This window comes from Podarcis muralis, chromosome 13, assembly GCF_964188315.1.
Source record: "Podarcis muralis chromosome 13, rPodMur119.hap1.1, whole genome shotgun sequence".
NCBI classification, from domain to species: Eukaryota; Metazoa; Chordata; class Lepidosauria; order Squamata; family Lacertidae; genus Podarcis; species Podarcis muralis.
The window spans coordinates 1,298,185-1,320,716 of record NC_135667.1 but is presented as its reverse complement, the minus strand read 5'-3'; the positions used below and the strand labels follow the sequence as shown (position 1 = coordinate 1,320,716).

The following is a 22,532-nucleotide window of genomic DNA, read 5'->3' as shown; positions in this document are numbered from 1 at the left end:
GGCTAACAATGAGCCCAGCAATTGTCACCTCTGGGAACTTCCTGGAGTCCTTTTTCAAGGGGAAAATAGCTTTGGAATGGGGGGGAACTGGGAAAGGAGATGATTTTATATTATTTTAAAGCTAGGTAACTTCCCTGAGCTGTCAAGTTGGAAGGATACATTCAGGCATAATATTATTAATATTTAACTTTAAAGATGTGCCCCCCCGTAATTTCCGTAATAGCCCCCATTTTCCGAGTAAGAGCTAGGCTTGCATGTCCAAATGATCTTTTCTCTTGCAGACAGCCTAGCTGCTCACCCGGAGGGCATGTGGGCAGCCCCCTCAAGCCAGCGCCATGGATTCAGGGCCTGTCAGGAGCTCAGCCTACACCCGAGTAGGACCCTGGCAGAGAAACATGCCCGACTGGCATGTTCTCTCCCTCCTGATCGATCGTCCGGGAGCTTCAAAAGCTTTCTTCAGCCCGGACCGATGCCAACCGACACCGCCACACTTAGGGATCCGCAGAGTATGCACATCATGCGTAACAGAACTCAGCATTTTGGCTAATCTACTTTATTTACATCTAAACACACACGGAGCACTGCAACATGGCTCCCTCTCTCTCCAGCATCAGACAGCAAAGAGAAAAAGAACAAAGGGCAATAGTCCCACTTCACGGAACACAAACATCCTGTCTCCGTCACTTCCCACTCTGTGGAGTCAAAACATACACCGTCATGTAAAAGACAACAATCCCATGACTGCAGTCATGGAGCAGGTATTCTAACAGGGCCACGGCCTGCTTCTCTGGCTGCCGGGCCCTGCAGACCTTGCCTTCATAATGCATGTGTGAATGAGACAACCAGCCTTGGGCTCCGCAGGCGAGCACAAAAAGGGGGTTCGGGCACCAAGGACCCAAGATCAGACATCAGGCACGGCGCCTTTTATTGGAAACAGTGTGTACAGACGGGGATGGGGGAACAAAGACTCCCGTGTGTCTCCCCCCATCACAACCCTGTGTCCCCTGATGCTGCTTCGGGTCAAGTCTGGGTCCCTCTAGGTGACGAGGAGCTGCTGGGAGGCCGGGAGGCCGCAGGATTCTTTATGGGCGTCAAAGAGCTCCTTCAGGGCCTCGACGTAGAGAGCGTGGAAGCTGTTCACCTCGTCCTCGGTGGGGCGCGGGCGGAGCGGGACCGGGATAGGCTTCCCCACTGCAGGAAGGAGAAGAAGCATGGGTGGTTGGGGGATCTGCTCTGCCCCTCGCCCCCCCACCCATGGCAGCCAGGGCCTCCCCACCCCAGCAGCTTTGCACCCTGGCCTTGGGTTTCAGGGGTGGCTTAAGTGCAGGAATGGATGGGACCCCAAGGGTCATTTAGCCCAACCCCTTGATTAATGGCCAACCAACCTCTGCTTAGAAACCTCCAAGGAAGGGGAGAAGGAAGTCGGTGTGTGTGTGTGTGTGTGTGTGTGTGTGTGTGAACACACACACACAATGGCAGCTCCCTCCATAGCAAGCCCCATAAAACGAGGCGGCTCGTTTGATTTCTGCAGAGGGGTTGGGCTTGATGACCCTTGGGGGTCCCATTCAACTCCACAGGTCTCCGATTCAGTTCGAAGAGAGGGCAAAAGGGAGATGCACCAGAACCTGCTGCTTTGTACGATGCTGAAGAGTTTATGGCTCTTTGCAATCAGGTTGGTGAGTTGGGGGGATTTTGGGGTGCAGGGCGAAGGCTAAGGAAGGGACGGGGAGCCTTGTGGGTCCTTGCCCACCACCGTGAGGGGGGCAGCCATGGGCAGGAGCCCCCAAGAGGTGCTGGAGAAGAGGCCCCTCCCGCTGAAGAGACAAGGGGCGAAGCCGATCAGCTGCTTGAAACCGAGCTGGAGGCGGTGAACGAAGCTGCCCTCGGGGAACCGGATCAGTCGGTAAATGTCAATCTCCCCAAAGGTGTAAACGGGCACCAGGTCAGCCCTGCGAGGAGGAAGGATTTACTTTCTGTTTTGAGAGAGGGAGAGACAGCATGTCGGTGCACTCTCCCGGGTCGTTGATTTATTTTGCTGCTGTACAATAAACCGCTTCTTAGATTAGAAGGAGCTGCGTATGAGGGTTTCTCTGCATGCCTCTGATTCCTACACACACACTTGCTATCTGTTATACTCTGCTGAAGGCAGGAGGAGCAGAGCGGCGCATCGGAAGAGTGCTGGACGCCAAAGCACTTCAGCTGTTCGCAGTCTAAACAGACATTCAACAGACAAAGTTATGGCTCATAACTCACAGGTTATGGAGTCAGCAGCCCAGGTGATTTGGCAGGCTCTTGAGAGGGTCCATCACAGAACCACAGCAGGAGCCAAGATCCATGTCACCAAAAGTTTGTTTGAGCTGAGGCTACATCCGGGGGACAGCATCAGAGAACATGTGACAAAAATGGTGGCTGTGTTATACTGACTGAGACAGTTAAACGTGAATTTTCCAGAAGATTTGAATGTTCACATTCTTCAGAGCTTACTAGACAAGAGTTATGACAATTTGTGCCTAACTCTAGAAGCCATGCCCCCTGCCGACCTAACGTTGCAGTTTGTCTCGGGTCGCCTATGCGATGAGGAGGAACATCGGCAGAGAGAGGGGCACGCTGGCCCGGGCAGTCCTGCTTCCAAGAGTGGGGGGGGGGCAGTGAAAGAGGACACCGTGAAGGCTTTTGCTACGAGATGTTATCGTTGTGGCTTGGAAACCCACCTGTGTAAACAGTCCCAAGGAAGCTGTACAGAATGCCTCTAAGGCCATTGCCCCGGGCAACCAGATTAGGGGAACGGACCGGTGTGGGAACGCAAGGAAAGGTCCCAGGGGAACTGACAGAGACGCAACGTCACATCATTTGGCGGTTTCCATGGGAACGGTGAAGGACAGCGACCAGAGCAATGTACAGAGCTGGGTGATCGAATGTGGAACTGCAGTTCCTGGATTGCAGAGCATGCAAGAAGGCAAAGGTAAAAATGAGCAGTTATCGTAGGTCTGACAGCGTAACCAAGAAACCTTTTGAGTTGGTTCATGCAGATATTTTGGCCTTATGCCTTTTTGCAAGTCTGGGTGCGGCTAAATAGGTTTTAACCTTGACAGATGATTACTCCAGAAACAGCTGGGTGATACCTCTGAAAGACAAGGGTGAAGCTGCCACCATGCTGAGGGAGTGGGTCACTGCAGTGGAACTCCAATTCTCACTGAGGGTTTCCAGTTTCCAGTCAGACCACAGTGGGGAGTTCACTGCATTGCAGAATTACTTTCGCCAGAAAGGGATACGTCACAGGTTGACGGTTCTGCACTCACCACAGGAAAACGGGGTGGCAGAAAGGCGGAACAGAACGCTCCAGGAAGCGGTGGAAGCGATGCTTTTCGACTCAGGCTTACCACAACGCTTCTGGGCAGAAGCAAAACTCTGTTGTAGGGGGCGCACCCTATTTTCTCTTGCATGGTAAGACACCAAAGGTACATTTCTTTCGTGTGTTTGGGTGTGAGGCTTTAGTTCTTGTGCCGAAAGCTAATGCAGGAAGGGTGGCCCCAGGTCCCAGAAAATGATATTTTGTGGGAATGAGCCAGGGACAAAGGGGTGGAGATTCGCTTATCCAGAGGGCAACCAGTCACAGGTTCTAGTCAGCAGGAGTGTTGAGTTTTGTGAGCAAAGTGGGTGGACAGGCATCCATGGGAATCCTGACATTCTCTCAGAGTTTGCTTGACTCTGCTGAAGAGGGAGAGTTAGTAACTGAACCTGCTGAGGATCAGGTCCCTGACCAGGAGCAGGAGAGGAATGGCCATCTCCAGTTCCTACCAGTCCAGCTAAGTTCAGAAGACGCAGTAAGTCAGAGGGGGAGTCTGCTGAGGACAAGGACACACATGCTGGTCCCAGTACCTCAGGGTGAGAGGGGGCATCTGACGTAGTGCCAAGGCGTTCTGAACGCTCTACGAAAGGGAAGCCGCCCAAAAGGTTCTCAGTCACTAGCGTGTGGGTTGGTTTGGCTCAATGTGAACCAGAAAGTTTTGAGGAAGTGCAAGAGTTGCCTCAGGCAGAAGCCAGGAAATGGCATGAGGCAATGGAGAACGAGTTGAACTCAATGAAGTCTCTAGGTGTGTTCTCCACCACAACACTGCCAGCAGGTAAACAGGCCATGAGCTGTCATTGGGTTTACAGAATTAAACCCATAGCAACAGGAGCACCACAGTACAAAGCTAGGCTAGTAGCTAGAGGTTTCATTAAGAGAAAAGGGCTGCATTACACTGAAGTGTATGCTCCAACTTCTAGGAGTGAAACTGTGCTTGCTACTAGCAGCTGCTGCCCAGAGGGGTTGTCAGGTACATCATTTTGATGTGGATGTTTCTTATTTGAACTCGGATCTGAAGGAGGATCTGTACATGCTACCTCCTCCAGGGTTCAGGGGCAATAAGCCAGATGTATTGTGGAAGTTACACAAATCCATCTATGGCCTCAAGCAATCGGCCAGAAACTGGAATTTGTGTCTGAATGAAACTTTGGAAAGTATGAGTTTCCGGAAGAGTCTTGCAGATAGCTGCCTGTACCTGAAGGGGTATTGGGAGAAAAGCAATAACAAACATCGACAGCATCTTAAAAAGCAGAGACATCACCTTGCCAACAAAGGTACGTATAGTTAAAGCTATTATTTTCCCAGTAGTGATGTATGGAAGTGAGAGCTGGACCATAAAGAAGGCTGATCACCGAAGAATGGATGCTTTTGAATTCTGGTGCTGGAGGAGACTCTTGAGAGTCCCATGGACTGCAAGAAGATCAAACCTCTCCATTCTGAAGGAAATCAGCCCTGAGTGCTCACTGGAAGGACAGATCCTGAAGCTGAGGCTCTAAGACTTTGGCCACCTCATGAGAAGAGAAGACTCCCTGGAAAAGACCCTGATGTTGGGAAAGATGGAGGGCAGAAGGAGAAGGGGACAACAGAGGACGAGATGGTGGGACAGTGTTCTAGAAGCTACCAGCATGAGTTTGACCAAACTGTGGGAGGCAGTGGAAGACAGGAGTGCCTGGCGTGCTCTGGTCCAGGGGGTCACAAAGAGGCGGACACGACTAAACGACTCAACAACAACAACAACAACCTGAAGGGTTCAGGAGAGACAGAGGAGCTAGTGTTGGTGTTTGTTGATGACACCATACATGTGGCTAAGACTGGTAAACAGCTGCAAGGTTTTGCCAAAGAACTTGAAAAGCATTTTAAACTCAAGAACCTAGGACCGTTAAAGGTGTACCTAGGCGTCCAGGTAGATAGAACCGAGCACGGAAGTTTCTTGCTCAGTCAGAACGGCAATATTGAACAGTTGCTTGTGAAGTTCAAGATGGCTGAGTGTGCAGGGGTCCGAACACCCATGGAAACGAGCTATGTGAAAGACAGTCAGCTCGGGGAATGTTCTGAGTTCGAAAACACTGAGATCTTTCAGTCAGCTCTAGGGAGTTTGTTGTATCTTTCCCAATGGAGCAGACCAGACATAGCATTTGCTACAAATCTGCTCAGCAGGGAAGCTACAAAGCCAGTGTGACTGCCTGGAATGGCATAAAGAGAGTGCTGTGGTATCTGCAGGATACCAAAGATTTCTGCCCAAAGATCTGTGGGGAGTGTTGCTTCCCCATCACCGTTTGGGAAGACAATCAACCCTGTTTGAAGTTGGCAGAGTCTGGACAGTTCAAGACCAGAACTAAACATTTAGACATACGTTTCCAAAATGTATGTCAGAGTGTCCAGACAGGCTTAGTAAAGCTGAAAACGGAGGGGAAATGTAATAAAAAATTACACAGCAAGGAAGGGCAGGGATCTTCAGTCCTCGCAATTGCTCATTGGGGCAAAATCCACTGGGAAGCACAGCCATGCTCACAAGGCCCGAGATATTGCTGACCTGCACCCAACACGCCCCCCCGGACCCCCGCTTGCCCCCTTGGTGCCCCTACCCATGTTGGAGCGCCAGGCGCACGAAGCCCTTCCTCCTGTGAAGGAGGATGCGCTGCTCTCCGGGGACGGTGTCCAGCATCTCGGACACGCCCCCCACCACGATGACCACCGCGTGCCCGGGGGGGCCACTCAGGAGGAAGTCAAGGGACCTTTTGTTGACCGGGACCACCCCTGGAAGTGGGAGAAAGCAAAGGTGCTTGTGAGTGTGAAACATCTCCAGGGGTTCCCTGCTTTGCAGAGGGTTGGACTAGAGGACCCTCGCGATTCTCCTCCAACTCTGAAATTCTGTGAGTTGGTTAAATGGCAACAGGGTTGCTGGCAAAGGATCAGCGTGTCTGGAAGTGGTTGGAGGAGAGACGGTGGCTAACCGATTGAGGCTGAATCCTGACAAGACAGAAGTATTGTTTCGGGGGACGGGAGACGGGCGGGTGTGGGGGACTCCCTGGCCTGAATAGGACAACTGTGCCCCTGAAGGACCAGATGCAAAATGCGGCAGCCAGACTGGTGACTGGGAGACCACATAACACAGGTCCTGAAAGACCTACATTGGTTCCTAGTACGTTTCTGAGCACAAATCAAAGTGTTGGTGCTGACCTTGAAAGCCCTAAACGGCCTCAAAGGCCCAGTAGACCTGAAGGAGCTTCTCCACCCCCATCGTTCAGCCTGGATACTGAGGTCCAGCACCAAGTGCCTTCTGGCGGTTCCCTCCCTACGAGAAGTGAAGCTACAGGGCAGAGGGCCTTCTCAGCAGTGGCGCCCGCCCTGTGGAACGACCTCCCATCAGATGTCAAAGAGAAAAACAATTACCGTAGATTATGGCGTATTAGGTGACTGGGCAGCTGCCAATTTGGGGGGTTGACTTATAGGCCCAGTCTTATACGGGGCAGCTTTGCTGGGCAGCAACAGTGGGTGGCAGGCTCCACTCCACACCAGGAGGAAGCCGCCCAGCAAAGAGAGCTTAGCATTGCAGAGCAGCTTACTCCCGGCGCAGAGCCTGCCACTCGCTGCCGCTGTGCAGCGAACCCATACCCATACCCATCAGCGTATAAGAGGACCTCTGACTTTTGGGGGAATTTTCCAGGATTAAAAAGTCATCTCATATGCCAGAATCTACGGTATCTGACTTTTAGGAGACATCTGAAGGGTGCCCTGTTTAGGGAAGTTTTTAATGTTTGGTATTTTATCGTATCTTTAATATTCTGTTGGAAGCCACCCAGAGTGGCTGGGAAAACTCAGCCAGATGGGCGGGGTATAAATAATAATAATTATCATCATCACCATCACCATCATCATTTGCAGAAACGCCCCTTTTTGTTTGCATAGGAGCAAGAATTGCAGGAAAAACAGACATTCTTGCTGGGGAATTCTATTCCCAGGGGCTCTGGGAGGGCATTCCTGAGACTGGGGTGGTTTCTCCCATTGGATGGGCCAGGCAGGGTTCTTGAAGGTGGTCCTTAGGGGAGGGGCCACCCCACTTCCCCACTTCCCCACCCCCCCAACCATTCCTCTCTCTGTTGGCCTCACCTGAGCTCATCATGTACTCCCGGTAGACGGGTATGCGGAACATCCCTGCGAGGGTGGCCAGGCTGGGACGGAGGCCAGGGAAGGTGCGGGAAAAGCCCGTGGCCTCGGTGCAGAAGGCGGAAAAGGCCCCCGCGCAGATGATCCCGTGGGGGTGGGAGCCCAGGACGTAGTTCCGCGTCGGGGGCAGCTCGGCCGTCTTCACCAGCTGCAAGGCAAGAGGGGCGAGTCCTTTGGCACTTGGACCCCCACCTGAATGTCAGAGGCAGTGCGCAGATTACATGGCCAGCAGCCTTTGACGGCCGCCACCTCCTCCTTCTCTGTGATCTGGTCTCCAGGGGTTCCAAAGACCCTGGGCATCCTTCGGAGGAAGGCAGACCCTCCGTCGCCCTGCCAGCCCCCTTCTCACACCTGAATGTCACCTTCAGAGGCAGAGCCCCGCTTTCCATTGGTGGGCATGCGCAGATTCCATGGCCAGCAGCCTTTGACGGCCGCCACCTCCTCCTTCTCGTGATCTGGTCTCCAGGGGTTCCAGAGACCCTGCCAGCCCCCTTCTCATACCTTGATGGGGAAATAATCCCGGTGGAGCTCCCAGACTCTCCAGCACCTCATCCAGTCACAGCGGCGCCCACCTGCGAAGGCAAGAGTCAGAGAATTGTGGGGTTTCAAGGGGACCCCCAGGGGTCATCCAGCCCAACCCCCTGCAATGCAGGAATTGCAGCTGAGGATTCCCTGGCAGGTGACCACCCAACCTCTGCTTAAAAATTCATTTATTTAGTTATGACTTAAAAGGTAAAGGTAAAGGTACCCCTGCCCGTACGGGCCAGTCTTGACAGACTCTAGGGTTGTGCGCCCATCTCACTCAAGAGGCCGGGGGCCAGCGCTGTCCGGAGACACTTCCGGGTCACGTGGCCAGCGTGACATCGCTGCTCTGGCAAGCCAGAGCCGCACACTTACTGATGCTTAATTTTACTGTTTATTATTGGATTCTAATGGATTATTGCATATGGCTTTACTTGGTATGTTATTTCAAAGTTATTCTGACTTTTTTATAGGATCTGATTGTTACTATTAATACTCTCTTGCATGATGTAGCTTAATCTGCAAGAACTTGGTTCTCTGCTTGCAACTCTCCGAGTTCAGCAAAGCCAAACAAGATCTATTGTCTTGGTACACTTGTATAGGACATTTCACAGAAACCCCGATGTCCTTAAACAGTTGCATCAACCATTCACAATCCATGAGTGAAAATGACAGAGCATTGAGTTCTGCTTCACAGGAACTTAGGCTCACTGTCGTCTGCTTCTTGCACAACCAGTCAAACAGGCAGTGGTTGTACATGTAGCATACTCCAGAAGTGCTTGTACCATCCGTGGTGTCACTTCCAAAACTTGCATCTGCAAAGATTTCAAGACCTCCAGTCTTCTGACTGGTGAACCTCAGCCTGTAGTGCAGTGTTTCCCAACCTTTTTTGGGCAAAGGCACACTTGTTTCATGAAAAAAATCTTGAGGCACACCACCATTACAGCCCCGTGACGTCAGCGCGCAGCGTCATGCCGGGAGGGACGCACGAAAGTGTAAGTTTCAATTTTTTCCCCTCCCCCTTGCCTTCCTTCTGTGCCAACCGCCAAAAAGCCAAGAAAAAAGCCAAGACTTTAGGGCAGCAGGTCGACACGGAAGAAGCTCCTACCTAAGGACAGGTGCGACGGCCGTGTCCTCTTCTGCCACACTTGGCAGCCCTGCCTCACGGTCGTGACTCCCACCCTGATTTCTCCCCGCAGGTCGAGCGGCACAGGCAGCCCAATGTGTCCAGCCCAGACACAAGCCCTGCTTCCCCACTCTAGATCCTGAATGCGACCAAGTGCTCTGGACTCCCGAGCAGGGTGGGAAAGAGGACTCGCATCTGGTAGCCTCCGGGCTCCTCGCCTGCTCGAGGGATGGCATTGCAGGCAAGCTATGTTGCGCCTGGTGCGGCCGGCACCCTTGGCACCCCCCACGCTACGCCACTGTTCCAACGTTCAGCTTCACTGGATGCCCACGAGTTATATTGTACGGAGAGAGGGATAAAAACTTTCCTCTCTGTCCACTCTCTCCTTGCCATGCCTAGTTTTGCAGGCTTCTCTCCTGTCGCCTCTTGCTTGCCTTTTCTCTAAACTAAAAAACCCAATGCTGCCGCCTTTCCTCAGGGCACCGGCTCCATCCCCTTGCTTAGATTCCCTCTACCAAAGCTGAAAGCAGCCTGAAGTTCCTCCTGATCGTGAATGGGAAACAGCTGGCGAAGCCGGCGGCCTGCCAGGGAAGGGATCTCTTCCTAACTCCTGCTCCACGGAGCCCGTTCCTTGCAAGCGCTCCCTGTCCCTCGGATGGCGAGCGCCTTTGGAAATGCGGAGCAGGCGCTTGCCGGCGAGCAGCCCCCCCCGCTCCTTCCCAAGCTAATCCTTTTAAAACCGAAAGCCCCTTAACCCGCTGGCGAGAGGCTTAGCCGGGCCTCGCCCGCCCACCGGCTTCCTCTCGGAGGTTTTTGGGGAGCGCGCGGCGAGGCCCCTCGGAGCTCTCCTCCCTCCCAGTCGGCAGAAGCAGCCGCCGCCTGGGGCTGGGCCGAGGGGATGGCGGCGCGTCGGGGTGCAGAGGCTGCCCGTGCCCGGCCAGGCGTCGGTGGCGGCGTCGGCACTGCTGCAACGGCTGCTCCTCCTGCGAGCAGTGAGTGGAGCGCAGCTGCGGCGGTGGCGGGGGGCGCGCTAGCGCTAGGGCGCAAGGCTGGCGGTGGCGGGGAGCCCGGCGGAGGAAGGAACTTGTCCCTTCCCTCTGGACTCGCGCCTCCCCAGATGTTGCGCCCGGTGCGGCCGGCACCCTTGGCACCCCCCACGCTACGCCACTGTCCCCATCGCCAGCCCCGCAAACTCGGGGGACAGCGGGAGAGGCACAGCGCGCCCTTGCCGCTGCCCCCCGACTTGGCTGGAAGGCTGGCAGGGGGAGAAGCCTGCTCCTCCCCATCGCCAGCCCTGCAAACTCGGGGGACAGCGGGAGAGGCGCAGCGCGCCCTTGCCGCTGCCCCCCGACTTGGCTGGAAGGCTGGCGGGGGGAGAAGCCTGCTCCTCCCCATCGCCAGCCCTGCAAACTCGGGGGACAGCGGGAGAGGCGCAGCGCGCCATCCCGCTGTCTCCCGACATGGTTTGGAGGCTGGCGGAGGGCTTCCTCCTCCCCCAGCCCCCCAGCCCCGCAAGCTCCCAGAGCGATGCCAAAGCTGCGCGCAGCTTCGGCATGGCTCTGGGTCCCGTTCTGGGGGAGGGGGAAGCTCGGGCTTCCCCCGCCCCAGCCCCACGCCTGGCGGTGGGGGAATAATTTTTTCCCCCTTTATTCCCCCCCGCCAATTTTTCCCGCGGCACACCAGGCAATGTCTGGCGGCACACTAGTGTGCCGCGGAACACCGGTTGGGAAACACTGCTGTAGTGCATAGTCCCTTTCAAATACCGGGCTATGCGCTTCAGAGCTTTCCAATCCTGAACAGTAGGATTGTTAGCATGTCTGCTAAGCAGGTTAGTGCTTACAGCAATGTCAGGTCTTGAGCATCTAGCAATGAAATTCAACTTGCCTAGAATGCATCTGTACAGCGTTGTGTCAGAAAACGCTTCAGCAGTACTATCTACCTGGTAACCTGTCACCATCGGTGTGTCTGCTGGGTTTGCATCAACCAAATTCAACCTGGTTAATACATCAGCAATTTTCTGTGTTTGGTGTACCAGAAAATTACCTGCTTGGTCCCTCTCCACCTGCAGAGAAAGATAGTTGGATACCTCACCAAGATCCTTCATGTCAAAGTGCTCCTTCAGCTGAGCTAGGGTGCTTTGGTAAAAAGCCTGATTCTTCCAAAACATCAGAAGATCATCAACAAAACATAAACAATACAATTTGTTTTGCCCCTCCTCCTTGACAAACACACATGGATCAGCTTTGCCCTGGTGAAAACCTAGAGAAAGCAACGTTTCAGTGAGTTTTGTGTTCCAACACCTAGCACTCTGCTTGAGACCATATAAGGATTTCCGCAGTTTACAGACCATTCCCTTCTGTATCTGCATCCCGTCAGGTGGAAGCATAAACAGCTCCTCGTTCAAAATCCCATACAAAAAAGCTGTATTAATGTCATGATGGGAAACATGCAGTTTCTCCTCCGCAGCGATCTTGAGCATCAGCCGAATGCTCTCATATTTGAGGGTGGGCGAGTAAGTCTCGTAATAATCCTGTCCTGGTACCTGTGAAAAACCTCTGGCAACCAATCTGGCTTTGTGTCTGACAACCTTGCCATTCTGGTCTGTCTTGGCCTTGAAGACCCATTTGCTGCCAACCAGTCTCATACCTGGGACTACCGGTACCAGTTCCCAAGTTTGGTTCCTGTTCAAGGAATCAACTTCAGCCTTCATGGCATTAAGCCAAGGCTCAGCATCTTTAGAGGTTAACTCCTGAACCTCTTTGAAGCTTGAAGGTTCCCACACCTTCTCTGAGCTACTAAGAACAGCAGTTGCCGTCTTAGCAAACTCATCAGCAAATCTCTTTGGACGTCTGCCTTTGGTTGCCCTTTCAGACCTGCGAAACAGACGCAAGTCTTCTGGACTCATCTCCTCTTTCTTAGGAGAAAAATGACCAATGGTGAACAGTGGTTCTTCTAGTTCATTGTCAGACGCATCAGATGGTCTGACTGAGGCCTTTGCGCTCTTGTAGTCTGCTGTGTCATCACTGTCACTGACACCAGCAGCAGCGCCGCCCACTGAACTGGAATCCAAACTCTGAGCATCATCATCATCATCCTCCCCAGTTTCCTCAGCTTTCTCAGCATGATCTGCTTTCTTCACATCACCTTCATCCTCCTCTGGGTAACTCTGGAAAATTCCCACATTTCCCCCCCACTTAGGATTGTACTCAACACTCCTTGTGAACTTAATGGACTTAGAGTCAGTCATCCATACCCTGTATGCACCTTTTTCGTACCCCATGAACAAACCATGTGCCCCACGCTTCCCAAGCTTGTTGCCCTGTGGGGAGTGTACCCACATGTCAGAACCGAAGATTTTCAAGTGCTTGACGTTCGGTTGTTTACCAAACATCTTCTCATACGGAGTACAACCAATAGGTGATGACAGTCTTCGATTAACGGTATAAACTACCGTTGACAGAGCTTCCCCCCAAAACTTATCAGGGAGGTTGGCATCATGCAACAAGGTTTTCATTCCTTGCAGCAACGTTTGATTAGCTCGCTCCGCAAGCCCATTCATCCATGGCGATCTAGGCGTTGTCAAGTCATGCTGGATTCCCTTCTCAGTCAGGAAAGCTTCAAACTGCTGAGAAGTGAATTCCCCGCCCCGATCAGAAAACAGACAGCCGATGCGTTTACCATGAGCATTCTCCAGCTAAGCACAGAATGCTTTGAACCTAGGAAATGCTTGTGATTTCTGCTCGAGCATAAACACATGAATGTACCTGGAAAAAGAATCAATTAGAACCATGAAGTACCTTGCTCCTCCCAAAGAGGGCGCAAGAGGACCAACCAGGTCTGCGTGCACTAGCTGGTAGGGTTTGGAAGCCTGCCTGCTAGACTCTTTGCCTTTTGGAGCAACCTTCACCTTGTTCTCTGCACAAGATACACATTTCATGTGATACTTACAAGGTTTGATGTTCAAACCTTCAACCAATCCAGGCATCTTGGCCAGCGCCTGCCAAGACATGTGACAAAATCTTCGATGTGCATCTTGAATGCATCCTGCATGAAGAACCTTGTTAGTTTGTGCAACACAACAAGAATCAGCATTAGACACAACAGCATTGTCATCATAAGTTATACAGAATAAACCATCTATAAACTTTGCATGCAAAATGTCCTCTTTGCCTTTCCTGATGACACAGACACTCCTCTTGAAGGAAATCTCAAAACCACGCCCAGTCAGCTGTGGGACGCTAAGCAAATTGTCCGCAGCTCCAGGAACATACAGTACATTACTGATGGTTGTATGCAAATTTGCAAGTTTCACAGTCCCTTCTCCTGCAATTTGCAACGTCCTTCCATCAGCCAGGTGGATCTCTCCTTCTTGAGGTGTGAAGGAGATAAACAGGTGCTTATCCTTCGTCAAATGGCGCGTGCAGCCTGAGTCAACAACAAATCTGGCTTTAGCCTTTGGAGCAGTCTTTGCAGCAAGCAAAACCTTGTTTTCCACTGGCGTGGGCTTTTGCAGCTTGCCCCCCTGCTCCTGGCAATCAGACTTGCCTTTAGCCTTTGGTGAAGCAATGCCAGCTAACAAAGCCTTGTTTTCCACTGGCGTGGGCTCTTCACCCTCCCTCTGCTTCGGGCCATCTGCAGGCATCTGTCTTTGTTTACCTCTGGCCTTCCGGCCTCTGCAAAGACGATGACCTTGTGTGATGGGATGGTGAGCTGCTTGTGCGTAAAATGCAAGTCCCTCAGAGTTTGATCAGGTTTTCAAACCTCTGCCTGTGACGGAGCCCCTCCAGCATGGCTGCGTCAATCGCTAGCAGAATCCGAAAGTGGTTGCTTTCGGAATCGTTTCCAACATAAAAGCTCCTTAACGGAAACACGTCTCCTGGACTCTCGGCGTGACAGTTTCCGGCGAGGAGTGGGTGTCCCTATAGGAGGTCCTGAGACCTCCCCACTGTTTTCGCTGGAAGCGTCTCTGAGCCATCCCTCCGACTCACTTTCCCTTGGAGTTCCTGATCTCCCCCTACTGGTTCCCTCTTCAGCTGCTACGTCTCTCTCAACCTCAGTGAGCCTTTGCACCTCCTGTCTTTCCGATGGCAGTTCCCTGACATCCACCTCCCCTCCAGGGCCCCCTTCACCCCCTCCCGTCTCCTCCCCTACGGGCTGTGAGGAGGTAAAACCCCTGAAAGAACCTTCCTCATCGTCCGAAGTTTCGAACACTTCCCTCCACTTGTTGCTGTCCCTGGTCTCTCGGTACTCCTCGTCATCGGAGTCCATTCCCTCTTCCAACTCCGACTCCGTGAATCCTTCCAGTTCCTCTTCCTCGTCGGTGGTGCCAAAATACTCCCTCCTAAACCTTGCTACCGGCTGTGGTTTCCTCGGGAATCTTTGGTGGAACGTTTCTGTTAAAACCTCGTCATTGACCTCCCCTGCAGTCACCCAGGTGTTTTCTGACTCCGGTTCCCCTTCCCACGCCACCAAATACTCCACCTGATTTCCCTTCCACCTAGAATCGAGGATTTCCGCTACATGATTGCTGCGTTCCCTTTCTTCCAAGGCTGGTCCCCTGGCGTGCTCCCCTTCACGTCCCCCCCTGTATGGTGACAGTAACGACCTGTGGAACACTGGGTGCAATTTCATGTGGTTGGGTAACCGGAGTTTGAAAGCCACTGGGTTGATCTGCTGAATGACCTCAAAGGGTCCCAATCTTTTGGGTCTTAATTTCTTACAACCCCCTTTGAACGGCAACCCTTGGGTTGACAGCCACACCTGATCCCCCACCCTTATGGTTTCACCTTCCCTTCTGTTCTTGTCTGCCTGCTTCTTATATTGTGCCTTGGCCCTTTCTAAGTTGAGCTGGAGCTGATGATGGATCGCTTCCATCTCTTCTACAAAATGTTCGGCCGCTGGAACGCTCCATCTCTCCCCTCCATCCCCTGGAAATGCCCTGGGGTGACACCCGTAATTAGCCAAAAAGGGGCTCATCCCTGTGGACACATTCTCCGCATTATTGTAGGCAAATTCTGCCAGCGCCAACTTTTCGACCCAATCGTTCTCTCTGCCATTGACATAACACCTCAGATATTGTTGGAGGATGCCATTTGCTCTTTCCGCCTGCCCGTTGGTTTCAGGGTGCCGGGCAGTCGAAAAATTGACTTTCACGTGCAGCAAGCTCATGAGCTTCCTCCAGAACCTGGAAGTAAATTGTTTGCCGCGGTCTGAGATCACCCTCAAGGGGGCTCCGTGCAACCTAAAGATGTGTTCTACAAACAACTTCGCTGTTTCTTCCGCTGTGACTGCATGTGAGCATGCTACAAAGTGGCACATCTTAGTTAACAGGTCTACTACTACCATGATGGCTGTTTTCCCCTTGGACTTTGGCAGATCTGTCATAAAATCTATTGATACCGCTTCCCAAGGCCGTTCTGGTGTGGGTAATGGTTCTAATAACCCTGCCGGCGCCCTTCTTTCCCCTTTGGCTCGCTGACATTGGTCACACCCTCTTACATACTCCTTTACATCTTCCCTCACCTTGGGCCACCAAAATTCCCTGGTAACCAACCACATGGTCTTGTGTTGCCCAAAATGTCCCGCCGTGGGGCTATCGTGCAACTGCTTGAGTACTCTCCCCCTCAATTCACCTTCTGGTATATACAGTGCCCCTTTGTAATACAATGCCCCATTTCTTTCCTCAAAACCTCCAGGTTTCTTGCCCTCCCCCCCGAGACCTCTGAGCTTATCCTGGGCATATTCATCATTTTCCGTTTCCTCTACCAGTTCTCGTTGCCCCACCAGCGCCGCCCCACACACCCAGCGGTCTTCAGGGATGACATGTCTCTCTTCGATTGCCCCTCCCCCTCCAAATACTCTGGTTTGCGTGAGAGAGCGTCCGCCCTGACGTTTTCTGGGCCTGGCACATAACAAATTTCAAAGTGGAATTTGGAGAATTCCTGTGCCCATCTCACTTGTCGTTGGTTGAGCACTCGAGCTGTTCTCCAATACTCTAAATTCTTGTGGTCGGTGCACACTTGCACCTTGTGTTGTGCCCCAATTAATAAATGTCTCCACCTCCGGAACGCTTCGTGAATGGCGAGTAGTTCCCTGTCATACACCGTGTAGTTCCTCTCGGATTTATTCAGCTTCCTCGAGAAGAAGGCACACGGTCTCCACTCCGACGTATTCCTCCCCGGTTGAAGAAGTACCGCCCCGATCGCCCGGTCGGACGCATCGGTTTCCACTCTCATGGGCTTTCGTAAGTCCACATGCAGAAGTTGTTCTTCCGAGGCGAAAGCCCTTTTTAGTTCTTCAAAAGCTCGCTCCGCCTCCGCCGTCCAAACAAATTTTTTCTTGCTGCTGAGGCAGTCGGTGATGGGCGCCGTCAAGTGTGCAAAGTTCTTGATGAACTTCCGATAAAAGTTCCCAAACCCCAGGAATCTTTGCACATCCTTCTTGGTCTTCGGTGTCTTCCATTCCAGTACCGCTTGGACCTTGCCTGGATCCATGGCCAATCCCTTGTCTGACAAGCGGTACCCCAGGAATTCCACCTCCTTGGTATGAAACTGGCACTTCTCCAGTTTCACCCACAGCTGGTTGGCTTGCAGTCTGCCCAACACTTCTCGAACGTCCCTCACATGCTGCTCCTCATTCTCCGAATACACCAACACGTCGTCTAAAAAGGCCACACAATTCTTGTAGAGCAAAGGTCCCAGGACGTGGTTCATAAAAGCTTGAAAGCACGCCGAGCCCGCTTGTAGACCGAAGGGCATAACGAGGTATTCAAAGGCTCCCAGAGGGGTGAACATGGTGGTCTTCCATTCATCCCCCTTCCTTATGCGTATCAGATTGTACGCCCCCCGCAGGTCCAGTTTTGTAAAAATCTTCCCCTTCCTCACCCTGGTCAAAATGTCATCAATTCGGGGCATAGGAAAAGCCAGGGGTTTCGACACTGCATTCAGGGCCCTAAAGTCCACTACAAGTCTCGGCTTATCTGTGTTTTTTTTGTCCACAAAAAACACTGGGCTGCCCCCCACCGCTCTGGACTCTCTGATGAAACCTCGCTTCAGGTTTTTGTCAATGAACTCCCTCAACTCCTGCATCTCCCTGTCTGACATGGCGTACAGCTTGCCCACTGGGAGTTGGGCCCCAGGGAGTAGGTTGATTTGACAGTCAAAGGGTCTATGCGGCGGCAGTTTGTCTGCTTCCCTTTCGCTGAATACGTTGCTCAGATCTGCGTATTGCGGGGGCACCTTCCCTTTGTCCGTTACTTCCGTCCCTGCCAGGGTGGCTCTGGCCCCTTCCGGAACCTTCCCCTCTTTGCAGTGTTCTAGGCAATGCGCTGACCCAAAGGAGACCACCCTCTGATGCCAGCCCACTAGCGGATCGTGTAGCGCCAGCCAGCTCATCCCCAAAATGATGGGAGCTCCTCCCAAGGTGGCCACGTTAAACGCTATCCGTTCGGTGTGCCTTGCCACCCTCATTATCATCGGGACAGTCTGTTGGCTAACTTCTCCTCCCAACAGCTCCCTCCCATCGATCGTGGTCACCTGCAAGGGGTTACTTAAAGGGATGGTCTGTATCTGGTGCTCAGCTGCAAACTCCTTACTCATGAAATTACAGGAGCTGCCTGAATCCAAAAGCGCCTTGATCTGTAGTGGGTGTCCGTTTGGCAGCTCTAGTAACACCTCTATCACTAAAGCAGGTCTGGGAGGTTCTGGCGTGGGCACTTTCACTGCTCTTTGGCCTGGCTGCTGTGCCCCGACGGTGGCAGCCAGGCGTTGGCTTTTACTTGCTCCTTGCTTTCCTCCTCCTTTTCCCCAACAGCTCCTGCCATCCCTTGCCATTCCTTTCTTTGTGGGCAGACTCTGGCAAAGTGCCCTGGCTGTTGGCAGAGATAACATTTCTTGGCGCTCTTTCCCTCCTTCTTCCGCCCTTCACTGGGATTTGAAACTGCGCGCGCCCGCGCTGTTCCAACTTCCATCGGCTCTGCCGGCGGGAAAGGTGGCTCTGGAATGTCTGGAATGCGGAAATCCCTCCAACGTTCTCCTTTCCCTTCCCGCCTTTCCAAAGCCCTCGCTTCCTGGCGCGCTCCTATGGCCTGCGCGGATTTGGTCAGCTGATCCATAGACTCCGCCCTGGGCCCCCGGGAAAGTTCATCTTTAACGGCCGAAGAAAGCCCCTCTTCGAAAAGCATCTGGATGGGTTCCGCCGATAGGTCCCACCCCAATTTATGAATCAACATAGTAAACTCAGTCCAGTACTCACGGACAGATCGGCTCCCCTGTTTGCAAGCCATTAACTGCCTTCGCACCACTCCCTGCTCAATGTCGCTGGAAAACATCAGGTCCATGGCACGAAAAAACTTCCTCGTGTCCTTTAGGATCTCATTATTCACTGCCATCAGGGGTCTAACCCAGTCCTTCGCCCCCGATTCGAGATGGCCAATTACAAAAGCCACTCGCGATTCCTCGTCGGGGAAGTCATCAAACTGCAGGTTGAGAGCGTATTGCATCTCTGTTCTAAAGGCATGATAGTTTCTGGGATCCCCCCCGAATTTCTGCACCAATCCTGGCACCTTTCTGGCGAGCGGGGTGGTTTTCTCCTTTCCCTTCTCTGCATCCTGAGCCCTCCTCTCCTCAAGCCTCGCCGTTTGCATGGCAAGCTGGATTTCCAACGCCCTGTACCTTTCTTCCAGGCTTGGACCCCCTCCAGCTGCTCCTGCTCCTCCGGTTCCGGCTGGGTCGCTCATGATGCCTCTCCCTGCACAATCTGGCTTTCGGGGACTTTCGGATTGCTGTGATGGGATGGTGAGCTGCTTGTGCGTAAAATGCAAGTCCCTCAGAGTTTGATGTGAAGTTTGGAACTTAACTGGTTAAGAAGTTCCCATGATGCCTCAACATTCTGACGTCAGTTTTTAGAAGCTGGGAGGAGCTTGGGAGGAGTTTCTGTCTCTTCCTCCTGGGTCTTTGAGGGGGAAAGTCGCAGTTTTTCCTCATGGCTGAGGTGAGCCCAGGAGATCCCTGGGGAATGTCGGAATAAAGAACTGAAAATGGACAAACCTGGACTCTGTGTGTGTTTGACAAAGGACGTGACAGTTTTTTTCCACCGCTGTGTTTATCTCTGCTAAGGTGTGACTGAGAGCTACCGGACTACGGAGCTGAGTGGCGCAGCTGAGGGAAGCGCGCCGGACCGGGCTGCCATAAATAGCTAATTGAGGACCAATAAATCAATTAGCGGGGTCCCAATATAACTATTGCCACAGGTTATGGGTACTAATCACCGCTTGTAAAACTGTCACTGGAGCTGCCGGAATGCGTTTGAAGTTCGGCAGGAGATGGTGGTTTTTTTTGCCTGGTGTTAAGAGGCAAGGAGTAGCTGCGGAGCTAAAAGCGGCTGACTGAAAGACACAAAGTGGTTGCCTGTGTTGCGGAGAGCTGAAGAGCAGCTGGAAAATCGTTTCTCCACGGAAGGGAGTGCCAGAGGAGCTTGTGATCTGTAAGTACAGCTTGGGGCCCCTTGGGAGAACGGAAGAGGATGGCAGGCTGCCAGGTCTTGGAGGACGTTCCATGCTCACTTTAAGAAGTTGGGCAACCTGGCTGCTGATCTGAAGTCTACTGTTCTGGGTGCCAGGAAGCCAGAGGCCGTTTGCCTAGTGCTCCAGGGAGTTTGTGAGGCTGGAGGCGGACAGCAAGGGCCGGGAGATGGCTGCTTCAGAACAGAAAGGCAAGATGGCGCTGACCACCTTCGTGAGAGCCGGTGCACGGCTGCGAAGGGCTGTGGGCCCCAGGGGGGGGCGAAGGGACTTTTGGCACTGTTGCTGTTGCTGCCAGGTTTGCAGAGTCTAAAAGGGCTGTCTGGGAGTGTGCTGTGAAGCTTCAGCAAAAGGCCAGAGCCCTGGAGAAAGAATACAAAAGCCTAGAGACGGCTGGAGCCCCTGTTCCTGATGCTTTAGCCTCAAGGAGTGCTGCTGAGCAGGTCGGGGGGGCGGACAATTCCAAAGGCACGTTCAAAAAGTTTTCCACTGTACGTGCTGGAATGAAGTGGAGGTTCAGAGGGGGCGGAGCTGGCAAGGAGTGCTTTTCCGGAAGAAGGAGAAGGAGGCCAGCGGGAGGAGCCCCAGGCAGTGTTTTTCCACTGGAGTTCGTCATTGCTACACGTGTAATGCAACGTGTCTGCGTGAGGAGCTTGGAGAGAGGCAAGCTGCTGGGAGCCCTTTACCTACCACTGGGGGTGCAGGAAAGCGTCCTGGGAGCCCTGGGAGCAGTGGGGGGGCGGTGAGCAGTAAAAGCACAGGAAAGCCTCTTTTTCCAAAGGCTGCCAAGAGATGTTTGCGTCGAAAGTCGAAGCCTGGGAAACAGGACACAGCTATAGGCTTCAAGGCCAGCCATCTGCTGCAGAGGGAGATACGTGCTGCAGAGTCGTCTGGGAACTCTGAGATAAGTCCAGTCTTCAGAGCAACGCAGGATGTTGCGGTTTCGGACGCTGCCAAGGACAGAGGCAGTGGGACGTTTGTTGCTTCTATGGCAACTGTGAAGAACAACTCCAGCCAGGACACGGTGACACGCTGGGTGTTTTGGATTCTGCTATCAGGCAGCACCTGATAGGCAAGCCTGCAGGCGGAATGCGGAAGCCTGCAGGGCTGTTTCAACAGGAACAATTGTTTTGTTCGCAGACGGAGCACAAAAAATCAGTCTGTGGTGTGGCTAACGTGTTTTTCTCTCCTTTACAGGAGGAGCAAGAGGTCTACGTTGTGCCGGGACTGAATTGTTGTCGGTTATCTGTATCTGCTCTAACGAAGCAGGGGTTCAAAATTTGCTTTGAAAATGACACCTGTTCCATTTTCAGAGGGGGCGACAACTGGTCAACATGGCGAAGAGCGAGAACAATTTCTTTGTTCTGGAGACACCTCTGGAGGGTGGTGGGAATGCTGGGAAAGCACAGGTGCAGTGTGCTAAGGTTCCCAAAGATGTGCAAAAGTTGCACAGGTGCACAAAAGGGTACAAACTCCGGAAATGTGGGAGGTCCCAAGGGTGCAGGGCATGCAAAGGTGCAAAGGTACTTGGTTTTCCCGGGTTTGGGAGGGTAGCCAAAGAAGCTTTTGAGCTTGTTCACACAGATCTGTCAGGACCCATGAGGTGTGAGAGTCTGGGTGAGGCCAGGTATGTGCCATCGCTGACAGATGACCACAGCCAGGTTGGCTGGTGTCTCTCTCTCAAATCACAGGGGGAGGCGGCGCAACTGATCAAGGATTGGGTTGCGGAGGTGGAACTAAGGTTTTCCACCAGGGTGCAAGGGTTCAAGAGCGACCGAGGGTCACAGTTTACTGGGTCTGCTCTGGAGGAATTTTTCAAGGAAAAGGGAATACGTCACCAGGTGACGGGTGCAAAGTCTTCTCAAGGGAGAAGGGAGGCTGTGGCTGAACCCGGTGAATGGGGATCAGGTCCAGAATCAGGGTTCAAAACCCGGTGATGGGGACCAAGTCCAGGGTCAGGGTTCAGGGCAGGTTTGGGCATCTCCAAGGGTTGTGAAAGGAGTGTCCAGGTGTGAGGCTTCATCTCCGGTAATGGAGAAAGCTCACGGACGGGTTGTCGAGTCAGAGGGGGAAGAGTCTGACGGAGAAGACACAACTGCTGGCTCTAATGGGTCAGTAGGGTATCAGGTCACAGGTGCGTGGAAAAGTGTCGCACAGTGTGATTCTGGGAGTGTTGAAGGGGTTCAACAGGTGCCTGGGAAAGATGCCGGGAAGGGGCACAAGGCAAAGGGGAAGGTGTTGAACTCAGAGGGTCTTGTCAGAATGGTTTCAGCAAGAGGGGGTGTGAAGTTTGGAACTTAACTGGTTAAGAAGTTCCCATGATGCCTCAACATTCTGACGTCAGTTTTTAGAAGCTGGGAGGAGCTTGGGAGGAGTTTCTGTCTCTTCCTCCTGGGTCTTTGAGGGGGAAAGTCGCAGTTTTTCCTCATGGCTGAGGTGAGCCCAGGAGATCCCTGGGGAATGTCGGAATAAAGAACTGAAAATGGACAAACCTGGACTCTGTGTGTGTTTGACAAAGGACGTGACAGTTTTTTCCACCGCTGTGTTTATCTCTGCTAAGGTGTGACTGAGAGCTACCGGACTACGGAGCTGAGTGGCGCAGCTGAGGGAAGCGCGCCGGACCGGGCTGCCATAAATAGCTAATTGAGGACCAATAAATCAATTAGCGGGGTCCCAATATAACTATTGCCACATTTGATCAGGTTTTCAAACCTCTGCCTGTGACGGAGCCCCTCCAGCATGGCTGCGTCAATCGCTAGCAGAATCCGAAAGTGGTTGCTTTCGGAATCGTTTCCAACATAAAAGCTCCTTAACGGAAACACGTCTCCTGGACTCTCGGCGTGACAGTT

At 52.9% G+C, this 22,532-nt stretch overlaps 1 protein-coding gene and 1 long non-coding RNA gene across 2 annotated transcripts; both read right to left on the bottom strand.

Annotated features, from left to right (window-relative positions):
* Nucleotides 1–908: 908 nt before the first annotated feature.
* Nucleotides 909–1,944, bottom strand: LOC144325041 (uncharacterized). The gene is made up of 2 exons (XR_013390325.1): nt 1,751–1,944; nt 909–1,191 (listed from the first exon to the last, which is right to left on the bottom strand). It is a non-coding gene; the product is annotated as an uncharacterized LOC144325041 (long non-coding RNA).
* A 3,986-nt stretch (nt 1,945–5,930) lies between these two features.
* On the bottom strand, nt 5,931–8,148 carry LOC144325213 (diacylglycerol O-acyltransferase 2-like). Its single transcript, XM_077917801.1, has 3 exons — nt 8,018–8,148; nt 7,460–7,664; nt 5,931–6,106 (listed from the first exon to the last, which is right to left on the bottom strand). Exons 1-3 carry the CDS (start codon nt 8,066–8,068, stop codon nt 5,931–5,933), a joined length of 432 nt encoding a protein of 143 aa, XP_077773927.1. The 5' UTR covers nt 8,069–8,148.
* Nucleotides 8,149–22,532: the final 14,384 nt, after the last annotated feature.